General features: G+C 41.8%; 1 protein-coding gene across 1 annotated transcript; it reads right to left on the bottom strand.

Annotated features, from left to right (window-relative positions):
• Positions 1 to 9958: 9958 nt before the first annotated feature.
• LOC306930864 (alpha-2A adrenergic receptor-like) lies at positions 9959 to 11194 on the bottom strand (the record flags this gene model as incomplete). Its single annotated transcript, XM_079511960.1, has 1 exon — positions 9959 to 11194. One exon carries the CDS (start codon positions 11192 to 11194, stop codon positions 9959 to 9961), a length of 1236 nt encoding a protein of 411 aa, XP_079368086.1.
• Between the last annotated feature and the right edge of the window lie 2072 nt (positions 11195 to 13266).

Here is a 13266-nt window from a genome sequence, read left to right as displayed (position 1 = left end):
CCCTAGTGGTCTGTTTACACAGACTCAAATATTAGACACTTAATTATAGGTATGGTTGAAAACCAAAATAATTGATGAAAGAGATTTTTCAATGGATTCTGTTACTATTGGGTGTGCTAAATAACATACTAAAATCGTAGGAAAAACGAACAACCAGAAAGGCATCGTTTTCAAGATGGCGTCCACGGTGGCTAAAATGAGCTAAAATGCCTATAAACTGGGATTTAATATGTAAAAAAAACATAACAATTATGCACTTGGTAACTACTTTTAGAATTTTGGCATGGTGATAGGTATGGGCATAAGGTTTTCAAAAACCATCGCAAACTAATTTGGCTCGCCCCTTAGTGGTCGGTTTGCAATGAAACCACTATTAGATATGTCAGTATATGGTTGAAACCCCAAATAATTGCTAGAAGAGATTTTTCAATGGATTATGTTACTAGTGGGTGTGATAAATAACATACTAAATTCTTACGAAAAACAAACATCTAGAAAGGCATCGTTTTCAAGATGGTGTCCACGATGGAGCTGCCAGGAGCTTAAAATGCCTATGGTTTCATTGCAAACCGACCACTAGGGGGCGAGCAAAATTAGTTTGCAATGGTTTTTGACATTTGATTAATTAAATGCAAAAAGCCCCTATAGGCCTATGGTCCTCATTCAATCATACACTGTCTGACTAAAAAGAGCTACACAGCTTGGCTGTGGTGTCACGAGGAGAATGTACAGTACAGTCTACTAGGTCAGCATACTGTACATCAGGTGCTACACAGATTACTTGAGTACGTGGTTTATAACATAGGAAGTTTTACATTATCTTGGTTTTGACAAGGCTACACAGTATATTGTGGTGCTTTGAGTTTCCGAGCAAAGAATTGGCACACTCAACTCTTATTCATAACGGGTGCAGAGGCGTAAACATGAAGAATGCACTCATTAAATACGTTAAATGCTTATATTAATGCATAGCGCAACAGTCAAACAATGAACATATTTTGGCCCTGATGGAGGCCAGAGGGTCGAAACATGTTTCCTTTGTTTGACTGCTGCTAGTCAGATGTTCCCTTTTTTGCACTATGAATGCTCTCGTATGCTTTTTGTCCCTTGTGCTTGTCACTTGTTCAAAGCGGCTCAATAGTTAGCCTACATCTTTGTTTCTGTCATACGTTCCACAACAAACAGTTGCTAGGTATGTTTCTTTATGTATATATATATATATATATATATATATAGCAGTGGCCCAATTGTAAATACATAACACGCTACAGCAACACTTCCTGGGTGGGGAATGGATGGGTTCAGCTTCTCAGTATCACTGGCCAACTATTTTGATTATCTCTAAATCTGAGGCCATGGTTCTCAGCAGGAAACCGATGGATTGTGCAGTCTCACAACCGATGGATTGTGAGACATCACCCCAGGTGAAGGAGTTCAAGTATCTCGGGGTCTTGTTCACGAGTGAGGGGAGAACGGAGAAGGAGATCAGCCGGAGAATCGGAGCGACAGGGGCGGTATTGCAGTCGCTGTACCGCACTGTTGTGACGAAAAGAGAGCTGAGCCAGAAGGCAAAGCTCTCTGTCTACCGAGCAATCTTCGTTCCTACTCTTACCTATGGTCATTAAGTGTCCCTGCCCGTCTGAAGTTTTGCCATTGATGATGAACGGAGAAATGACGTCAGAATTCCTTTTTATGATGTAAATTAAACATCAAAACATTAAACGCCATTGACATTGAAGGGGAAATTTACGTCATATGTAAACGAGCAAATCAGCGAACCAATCACAGACAACAGGCATTCTGATTGGCCAGTATGAGATGATCCATGATGATTTACGATGATAAGAGGGCCCTTCATTTCACACGGGTGTGATTTTTTTTTATACAGTTTGTGTGTACTTTATGTTTTTCCCCCAATTCATTTCTTATATGGATGGTATGATGGAGCTACATGGGGAGGGAGGTGATCTGATCACTGTTAAGAACACAATTATCTGTGGTTGCTGTCTGTAGATTTTTTCCTGGTACTCGGATGACTTGAAAAAGCCTTTGGTCAATATTTCATATTCATTGCCTTGTAAAGTTGTATGTGGTCAGTGAAGACTGAGAAGCTGAACCCATCCATTCTCCACCCAGGAAGTGTTGCTGTAGTGTGTTACTGTATGTATTCACCATTGGGCCACTGCTATATACAGTAAGCATATGTGGTGTGGAGTTGCAAGTCAATGTAAAAGCACATCGAAAACATCTGTGACGTAAATACCCTGGATGCATTTTTACAAAGCACTATGCCACATACCTAGCAATTGTTTGTTCCATCCATCCATCCATCTTCAACTGCTTATCCGTAGTCGGGTTCGTGGGGGCAACAGCTCCACCAGAGAGCTCCAGACTTCACTTCCTCCTGGGGGATCCCTATCCTATACGCTCCAAGGCCAGTGAGTCGATGTGTTTCCTCCAACTGCGCCTTGGTCTGCCCCGGGGTCTCCTCCCAGTGGGACGTGCGTCGAGGACCTCCCTATAGGGAGACGCCCGAGAGGCATCCTAACCAGATGCCCGAACCACCTAAGCTGGCTCCTTTCCAGGCGAAGAAGCAGCGACTCTACTCTGAGTCTCTCTCGCGTGACTGAACTTCTCACCCTATCTCTAAGGGAGATGCCAGCCGCCCGTCGAAGAAAACTCATTTTCTTCAACAAACTGTTTGTTGTGAAACGTATTGTTCTCCTATACGTCAGTGAATGCTGGACCCTGAAGCCAACCCTGAAGTCTAGAGCCAGAAGTCTCTGGATGGGTGCTACACCAGAATGCTGCGTGCAGTACTTAACGAGCTAGCCAGATGTTTGGAGAACCGGGACGACTGGAAGCGACGATGCAGGGTTCGTCTGAGGACGACCTAGAGACAGCTAGCTCTTCATTTCCCCTCGATCAACTTTGCATAATAATAATTATTTCTTGAGTGGTGCAAACCACTCCAATAACCAGCATTGTCTGTATCTATGTGTCTATGTATGTGTGTACCTGTACGTGGGGCCACGTATGGTGAGCATGGTTGCTATGGTTAGTGTGTGATGTCAGTGCACCACTCAGTTCACACGGGTGTGATTTATTTTAATTATTATTTTAAATTTCATGCATTATTTTTTATTTCAGATAGATACAGTGAACAGAGAGACAGGAAAGGTGGGTTGGGGATGACATGCAGTGAAGCGCCTCTACGATATGCACTCTTACTCTGTGAACTAGTGGGGCGGCACCCCAATTATGCTTTTGGTCTCCGCAAGGCCGAAGTCTTTCGCCGGCTGCCGGGCGCGGCTGCACTAATAACTTTGGGGCAGGCCCGTCTAGAGTTTAAATGGACAGGTATCAGTCAAAGGGGAGACATCGAAGAGGAAGGATGGATGGGGAAGGATCAACATTTGGAACTTCAGAACAGGCCAGCTCCATGGAGATCTAAGGATTTGAGGTTTGAGGTCAGATGTACAGTTGGTGGCAGATGACATCTGTGGCTCAGGAGGTAGAGCAGGTCGTCCAATGATCCCTGGGTCGGTGGTTCGAATCCCGGCTCCTCCTGTCCACATGTCAAAGTGTCCTTCCTTGGGCAAGACACTGAACCCTACATTGCCTCCAATGAGTCGGTCGGTGTGAGCTCGCCACCATTGGTGTGTGAATGTGGGAAGTGAGGACGCTGGCGTCGACTGTTCGCCGCTTCACCTCCCAATGTATGAATGAATGAACCATTGTAAAGCGCTTTGAGCACTTGGAAAAGCGCTATAAAATGCAATTCATTATTATCAGGGATCTCCTTCCTTGATGATGTCACGTGATGTCACAAGGAATGACCATTATGGTCATGCCTCGGGTAAAGCCTCACGTAGCCATAATAATATCAATATCGCAGAGAGCATTTGTGGTTAGGTTTGTTATGGTTGGTTAATTCAACATCCTCTGCTGTGTGGCTCTTTCAACTCCCCATGGGCTTATGATTCCCACCAGGGTCATGAGTCCCTCTCTGACACGCATTTTATTACTTTTTGACTTGTTTTGTAAACCAATACACAATGGCACTTTGTTGTCACATGGAAGGAGATTCCGTACTGCACGCTGGATGGTAAAAATAGCCAATCTACAAGAGATTGTAGATCATGGACTATTTTGATGGACTAGTTTTGAAAGGGGGTTACTGTAGTGTATATGAGTTTGCTTACTGCCCTTCAAGGCATTGTGCAAATAATGACCATAGTTTAGGTGTTCTCAAAGACATTTGAACAGTTGCAGGTGTCTACCTTGATGTCAACTACCGTAGTAAGCAATGAGTATTTTGTATTTTTTACAATTTGTATTCTATTCAGTGAGTGTAGAGTAGACTATAGAGAGACAGGAATCCAAGGGCACAGAGAGAGGAGAAACATACAAGAGAAGATGGTGGTCAGATTCGAACCCGGGTCCTCGTGCTAACAAAGAGCATAATGGTGCATTAATTGGCTGAGCCACCAGGGGCACCCTACTACATAAATGCTAAATGGTGCATTTATATAGTGCCTTTATCCAAGGCGCTTTACATAGATTGTGCATTACATTCACCCATTCACACACACACACATTCATACACCGATTGTGGCGGAAGCCATACAAGGTACCAAGCGGCACATCGGGAGCAATTTGGGGTTCAGTGTCTTGCCCAAGGACACTTCGACATGTAGACAGGAGGAGCCGGGATTCGAACCGCCGACCCATGGATCATTGGACAACCTGCTCTACCTACCTCCTGAGCCACAGTCGCCCCACATAAATATTTATACACATTTTTCACAACATAAATAATGGGATATTTTTGTTATCTAAGATTTCCACAGATGGCGACGGAGAGTGAGGACAGACAGACAGACAGACAGACAGACAGACATTTCCACAGATGGCGACGGAGAGTGAGGACAGACAGACAGACAGACAGACAGACAGACAGACAGACAGACAGACAGACAGACAGACGGAGAACTAGGAGAGAGAGAGAGATCTAAACTGAGTGATGCTTATCAGTTCAAGACAGAGCAAATAGAGAAGACACAGCCCACACTGTACTGCCTCAAAAACAATGATCCACCACCTTTCATCAGTCAGTGACTATGATATATACACGGATGATGTTGTGACTCATCAAAAGAGAGTTCCACCGCGGCCTCAAGCCTGTGGTAGGCTAATCTGGTGCATCTCAGAGGCAGAATCCTTTTGTCATGATGTTCTTTTCCCTTTCATTCACTGGTATTGCAAAGCCTCAGAGCTTACCATTTCTTTTTAAATCGGCACTATGGGAACACTTACTGTGCTGTGGGTGGGTACATTACACAGTAAAGTGTTCATTTAACTGAGAGTGTGCAAATGTTTTTGTACACTCTGTTACAAATGGACCTACGGTATAAGGGTCCATTTGGTTCCATTTGTACACTCTCTGAGTTAACCCATTTTGGACTGAGGTCGATTAAAAAAAAGGCTTCTAAATCCTAATCGTTTTCTGAAAGACCCATCTTTCTATGTCAGTTGTGCTCAACCTTTTTCATGTCAAGGACCCCCAGAATTATCTCTATTGGGCCACGGACCCCCATCTGAAAATATGTTGTTACAGGGACCCCCAGAAGCCAATATTTTAGTTAAAATGTTCGCTCTGAAATATATATTTGCGCCACATTTTCACGACTTTTCAAAAATAGCAGATCTACAAGCTCATAGCGCGCCACCGAGTGGCGCGCTATGAGCTTGTAGATCTGCTATTTTTCAATAGCTAAAGTATAACATAATGCTTAGAAGTTAGAACACCAAAAGGGGTTCCCACCCAAAATGGCTTAATGGATACATTAACAGGAAATGTAAATTGTATGGAAAATAATAAACAGGAATGTGAAAGCTATGGGACATACTGTACGAGGCAGCTCATGAAGCATAGTTTTATAAGCCATCGTGTGTGTCACAGACATTAATTGTGACTCTTTGAAATGACCTTTGCAGTGTGAAATAAATCATTGATGGTGGTCCTTCTTCTTATAGCAGACAGCAAACAAGAATGTGTGTGCGCTCTCTGGAAATAGAAACAGTCTAAGGCTAAGCAACTGTGCACTGGGTGGGGATGTGAAATATAATCTAATCAGAGGGAACTTAATGAAGGTTGAATTTAATTATACTTATAAATGCTGCAGACAAATTATAAATGGAACGCACAATGCAAAACATCCATTTTACAAGTGGCTGCTAGTTCCCCGTGACAAAGGTTGTGTGGGATGGAAGTCTATTGCGTTTAACAAACTAATAGCGAAATATTTCAGAATCCGACGTTGATAATTTATCATTATTTATATGATTTTCTCCAGTCTCCTTGAGCCAATAATAATACAGCTGGGGTCTTGAGTGTGTTTTAGGCCAAGGACCACTTAGGTGAGAGAGAGAGAGAGAGAGAGAGAGAGAGAGAGAGAGAGAATATGCAGGAGAGAGAGATATGCAGGACCTCCACTACATATAAAATATGTTGCAGATTTAAACTGAACTGAATTGCGTTTAACAAACTAATAGCGAAATATTTCAGAATCCGACATTGATCATTTATCATTATTTATATGATTTTCTCCAGTCTCCTTGAGCCAAGACAGGGGTCTTCAATGTGTTTTAGGCCAAGGACAATTTAGCTGAGAGAGAGAGAGAGAGAGAGAGAGAGAGAGAGAGAGAGAGAGAGAGAGAGAGGAGAGAGAGAGAGAGAGAGAGAGAGAGAGAGAGAGAGAGAGAGAGGAGAGAGAGAGAGAGAGAGAGAGAATATGCAGGACCTCCACTACATATACAATATGTTGCAGATTAAACTGAACTGAGAGATTTCATAGATAACTTCATAGACTCCTGGATACAATACATATTTGAATTTATTCATGTAGTCAAGCATATGGCATGCTGATCAAAGTTGCTAATTAAATCCATTTAGAGGGAAATCACGATGAATTCTAATCGCTCAATATCCACAGATGTGGGTTAGAAGACATTTTAAGACTTTTAACTACAAAAATCACATTGAGTTTTTGGGGAAAAAGCACTGGATATTGTTCACTGCTCATGGGTGATGGATAATTAATTACGTTCATTAACATCAATAACTTAACATCAATAACAAAATAATGTGTTCAGTTATAACGACTTAAGCCCTATTCAAAAGAAATAGCCAAACTAGCCGATTTACAAGCTCACAATGCGTTGCAGTGTGACACGTTGTGAGCTTGTACATCAGCTATATTTTGGGAAAATAAATAAAATCATTTTGGAAACCGCAAATTGGCGTGCCAGGTTGAAAGCGGTTAAAGGTAGTGTAAGTGATATATTTGGTTAAAACAAAACGTTTTTTGTTAAAAGGTTAAACCACTATATTCTGATAGTTATCATTGCCATAGAGTGTTTGTTCTGTAACAGGGGTATCCTTGTCTCTCCAACTCTCTAATGAACAGAAAATACATTTTCAGGTAGGTGACAACATTTCAGCCAATCAGGAGAGAGTAGCTTAATTTTTAAAAGCTGGAGATACATGGAATCTCATGTTACTGGACAAACACTCTATAGCACACTAACACACTAACTGGTCATAGTTAGCTTCCGACCCTGGATAGCCCATCTCCCATGCTCTGGACTATTCTCTCAGGGTACCTCTTGTCCTATGTATATAGCTCCCAGCCTTATATATAAGGATTATTTGTTATATGTTTCATGGTTGTTTTGTTTGTACAGTATGTTTGTGTATAGTTTCATGTTACAAGGTGGACCACAATGGAAACAAGCTAAGGCTTTTTTGTGTCTAAGTCCATTTGGCGTTTTTTAAAATGATGTCATTTTCTGTAATTTTCTTAAACTGCCAATAAAGTATTCTTTCTATTAAGAAATAAGTTCTAAAACGTATTTTAACCAAAGAAAATCACTTACACTACCTTTAATATTGCATGAATATTTTTTTTAACTAAACTCATTATATGCACTGTAGTAGGATCCACATACTGGATTTACAGATGTTTAATGACATGAGCAGGCTAGGCTAGCGTTAAAACGTATTCATTCATTCAATCATCATCCTTGATCCCACATCCCATGTATCACCAAAACGTTATCATAAATAATACACATCAGCTATCTTCAATCTTACATTGGTAGAGCAATGAGGAAATTAGTTGGTATTGCATGTCTAATCCAGAGTAGTATAAAAGAGAGTAATGACACTCCCGTTGACTCTCATTGTAACAATGGAATGCGGAAGCGCTCATTCTATCTCAATGGAATAGTTCCAGCCATAGGAGCAATGTTTGGAACTATCGCCCATAGGCACCCGCTTTGCGGCGAGATCAAAGCGTGTCACCACTCTCTTACTACATTACTCTGGTCTAATCGTGAGACAGAAGATTCAACACATGCTTTCCACTGGTCAGCAAACATTTTAGTGAGATCAAAGCGTGTCACCACTCTCTTACTACATTACTCTGGTCTAATCGTGAGACAGAAGATTCAACACATGCTTTCCACTGGTCAGCAAACATTTTAGTGAGGCTACAAGATACATAATTCACATGTCAGATTTGTTGTGGGAACCCGATCAGTAATGGCTCTGTATTTACCATTTGTGGTGAGTAATAGATGTTGTATTTTAAGACCGGAGAGTGGAGACACTGCTGAACCCAAATAGCACAGGAAATTAAAATCTCCAGAATGCACTGCAGGGAAGAAAGTCACTGTGCTTATTACATTCAATAATGAATATAAGAAAGGTATGTTTGAACTCTTACAATGAACTTAAAGGAACCACAAACATTGCATTCTAAGGTCTGAGACAAATATTGATCTAAGAGCCTGAAATAAAGAGAAAGTATATAAGTACCGGTACTTATATACTAATAGAGAGCCTGGTGATAACTCATCCATTGTTTGCCACTCAACATGCTGGTAATCTTGTGTGAAAATTACATTTCAATTGTTTGACTTCAGGGAAGGATTTAATGATATCTCCAACCGGACTGTTATAATTCCTGCTGAACTTCAGTCAGTAGCATATTGTTGTGCCAACCTTACCTCCTAGGCATAATTTTCTTTTTGCGTTTAATTGTTTTGTTCTCACTGAAGCTTATCTTCATCAGAGCTGGTGAATGATACAGTTTGGAAACGACTTTGACTTGGTCAGGCACTTCTTTTCCTTATAGCAAATAGCTATTGCATATGAATCTGTCAATGCAAATTTTCTTTTTATTATAAAAAAAACAACAACATTCCAAAACACCAGGGAGCATTTCATGGATGGTGTTTGTGGCACAAAAGTGCAGTCTTCCACTACTGAGATGATAATACAAAATACATCGTGGCAACTCCTTCACTCTACTGTAAAATCAATAAATAAAATAAAACACAACCATAGAACCCTTGTGTCCATATTATAATGTTATAGTACTGTATGTAATGTAATAGTTTCTACCAAAGAGATTTTAGTGTACAGGGATAAAAGGAGATGACGTATATACAGTAGGGTTTAAGTGGTGCATGTCAAAGTTTCCTCATGATTTAAACATAGTATCAGATTGCATGTGCTGAGATTCATGTGCTGTCATTTTATAATATACACCACTAACATGACGCTTTGACAATAAAAAACGGTACAAATTCCATGACAGCCATATAAAAACCTCATATAGATGTAGCACTCTAACAAGTGTTACACATAACATATTATTTGCATGACATCCACAATTATGAAATAGTTGTAAACTGATATGGATATTCTATAGTTCACATTCATTTTACACTTGAATCGAATGCTTTAATTCTAAAATGTACTAGAAATTCATATTTACAAGTGAGCACATATATTAAGACCTATATCACCTATATTTACCGTCCTAAATAATCTAATATAGTGTCATACTTTAAGTTTAGATGTTCATCTGTAATGTAAAAACAAATGTCATGATAAACCCCGCCTGTCCCTTTTACAGAGTATCTTTTTGAAAGACCGTCTGAAGTCGGTGTTAAATATGGTGTATATGACAGGATTTAATGAGCTATTGCAGTATCCAAACCAGAAGAACATTTTGAACAGTGTCTCTGGCACACAGCAGAGGTGACACAGAGCAGTGAGTGTATAGGTGAAGAAAAAGGGGAACCAGCACAGAACAAACACTCCCATGACCACTGCCAGAACAAAGGTGAAGCGCTTCTCCCTGTTCGACCGGCTACTCCACCTGCTCACTTTCGCCGCACCGTCTGTCTTTGGGGAGTGCTCTCCCGGCTTCACCTGTTCCCCTTTGGGCTTCTTCTTGACCTTCATCCTCTTGGGGGAGCACAGGGTGTTTTCGTTCCCGTCAGACGACGAGCCCTCGTCTTCCACGTCTACTCCGTCCACCTCTCCGAACTCATCTTCTTCCTCCTCCACCTCCTCTCCCACCTTCTCTCCTCCTCCTCCTCCTCTCCCCTGGGGGTCCTGCTGCAGCGAGCCACACTGCCTGTCATCCGTGTGTCCATTTTCTCTTCTCCTCTCCCTCTCACCCGGCTGAGCTCTCGTTCTTTTCTTGGCAATTTGGTAGATTCTTATGTACACCAGGATCATGATGACACACGGGGCAAAGAAGGAGGCGGTGCTGGAGAATATGATGTACCATTTCTCCTCGTTGATCATGCAGATGGGTCCGTCGTCCCTGGCCACTTCCTTTTCCATTGAGATGAGCGGTGGGAACGAAATGATGGCAGCGAGCATCCAAAGTACAAGAACCACACATTTTATCCTACGCGGTGTCCTTTTCAGGTTGTACTTAATGGGCCGTGTGATCGACCAATATCTGTCCAGGCTTATGGCGCACAGGTGTACAATGGACGAGGTACAGAACAGCACGTCCAAGGCCAGGTAGATTTCACACCAAATCTGACCAAAGTACCAGTTGCCCATCAGCTCGTTGGCCAGGGAGAATGGCATGACCAAAGTGGCCACTAGAATATCCGCGCACGCCAGTGAAACCAAGAACAAGTTCTGAGGAGCTCTCAGGGCCCGGCTGGTGCACACGGCAATCACAACCAGCACGTTACCGAACACCGTCATCAGAATGAGGATGCCCACCAGTATTGTTAGAGGAACAGACGTCTTCGCCGTGTAATGGTGTCTGCTGGGCAAGGTCCCATTTCCACTGGTCAAGTTATTGCAATCCATAAGGATGAGCTGTGATGTTTTGAGTCTGTGTGGAACAGTCCCGGATTTTCCCGGATTTTCATTCATTTATATCCATTGCTGAAATATAAAAGTACTTTTTATAATCATTATTTTGTTTGCAGGTTTCCTTTCAGGAATGTGTGCTTATAATGACAAACAAGAAGAAAAGATATAAACTGCAGTACTTCCTTATAATCTTAGAAAATATATATTTATCCACAGACCTTTGAGACTGAACACTTCTTGAATGGTCCCAATGGAAGACTTTTCAATGTTTATGAAGAAAAGACATCCCCTGTCTTCCTCAAAGCGTTGCAGCTCTTTTCATCCAGTATGGCCAAGGTGGAAAATCCGTCTTTTATATCGGCTCTATCGGAGAGGATCTGTGATGCTGGCTCCAGTGTATCAGCAAGAACAGCAAGGGGTGGGGTTGAGCTGCTGAGATTCAGAAGTCATTTCTCTCACTCCCAGTGACTCCCGTTAAAGCTGTTAATAATGATTTGAACAATGTTTCATATTTAGTAATACTTGCAGTCCGTTGACTTGAAATTGATTTAGACTGTGCTTTATACAGTTTTACTTCATTCGTAGTTTTGCGGTGCTGATTCATATGAAGAGAAATGGCATAAAATAATGTCTGACTGTGTGTAGGGAATCTGTGGGTGAGTGTTAAAGTATTTCCATTTATACAAATGTTTGCTTCTTTTGATAAGAGGTTATCTAAATGAGTTTCAAGAGGTGCTTTTTGGTAGCAAAGGTAAACATTTTAAATGTAAGTCCTTTGAAATTGTCATACAAATCTGCTAGCATACGATATGCCATATTGGGCAAACACAAGAATGTTAAAGTAGTTGCCATTTAGAAGCAGGCAGACAGATTTGTTGTTCGGGTGCACATAGCAAACACAATATGACAAACTACGTCTATACACCACACTGAGAGTATTGAATGAGTGTCATAAAGGTACTAAAGGGTGATTTATACTTTGTACTTATACTATGTCAGTGTCACGCACCAAAAATAGCTGATTCACAAGCTCACAGTCACAACGCTTGTGGATCAGCTCACATGTGTTCTGAGCTCGTATCTGCTATTTTTGGTGCTTATACAGTAACTGTATAAATCAGGGGTTAATGTAAATATCCTACATTACAAATCAAATCAAATCAAATCAAACTTTATTTATATAGCACATTTAAAACAACAGAAGCTGACCAAAGTGCTGTACAGGTTAAAACAAAAAATCACACCCGTGTGAAGTAAGTGGTGCAACTCTGTGTGGGGGTCCCGGGGGGGGAGAAATGACAGTTACCGTGTGGGGGTCCCTCTACTGTACCCTCTACTGTATTGTACTGTACTGTCACTGTTCTGTACTGGTACACCTGAAATCACCATATATACAGTTAATATGTGCGTGTGTTTGTGTGTGTGTTAGGTTGCGCACAGGTGGTGAACAACAACCATGCTGTTTTCGTGCTCAGACGCACCCAGCCACCCACCCAGCCAGCCAGCCACCCACCCAGACACCCACCCAGACACCCACCCACACACATAGTCACTTAAGGAAGTGGTTGCACCACTTAAAAACAGAACATCAACAGTGCGCATCAGCGCACAAACAAGTAAAGGACAACATAAAACTCATGTTTTAACTTTTAAGACAATCAAGTGCAATTAAAAGCCAAGGAAAAAAGGTGAGTTTTCAATAGTGGATCTGAACACTTCAATGGACTGGGCAGATCGTATAGGGAAAGGTAGATTGTTCCAGAGTGCGGGGGCGGCTGATGCAAAGGCACGGTCGCCCCTGGTTCGTTTTGTTGTTTCAAGTACTAACAGTTAGTAATGACTGATCAGCAGACCTCAGAGCCCTGGCTGGAATGTAAGGCTGCAGCAGAAGCTCGGTGAGGTATATCGGGGCTAGCCCATTTAGGGATTTATAGGCGAATAAAAGGACCTTACAAATTACTCTGAACTTGACAGGGAGCCAATGAAGTGAGGCCAAGAGAGGGCTGATATGTCCACGTCTCTTTGTGCCAGTGAGAAGGTGCGCTTGCTGAATTCTGGACCAGTTG

The sequence above is a fragment of the Electrona antarctica genome, assembly GCF_951216825.1.
Source record: "Electrona antarctica genome assembly, chromosome: 10".
Taxonomy (NCBI): domain Eukaryota; kingdom Metazoa; phylum Chordata; class Actinopteri; order Myctophiformes; family Myctophidae; genus Electrona; species Electrona antarctica.
This window is presented reverse-complemented; position numbering and strand designations above follow the sequence as displayed.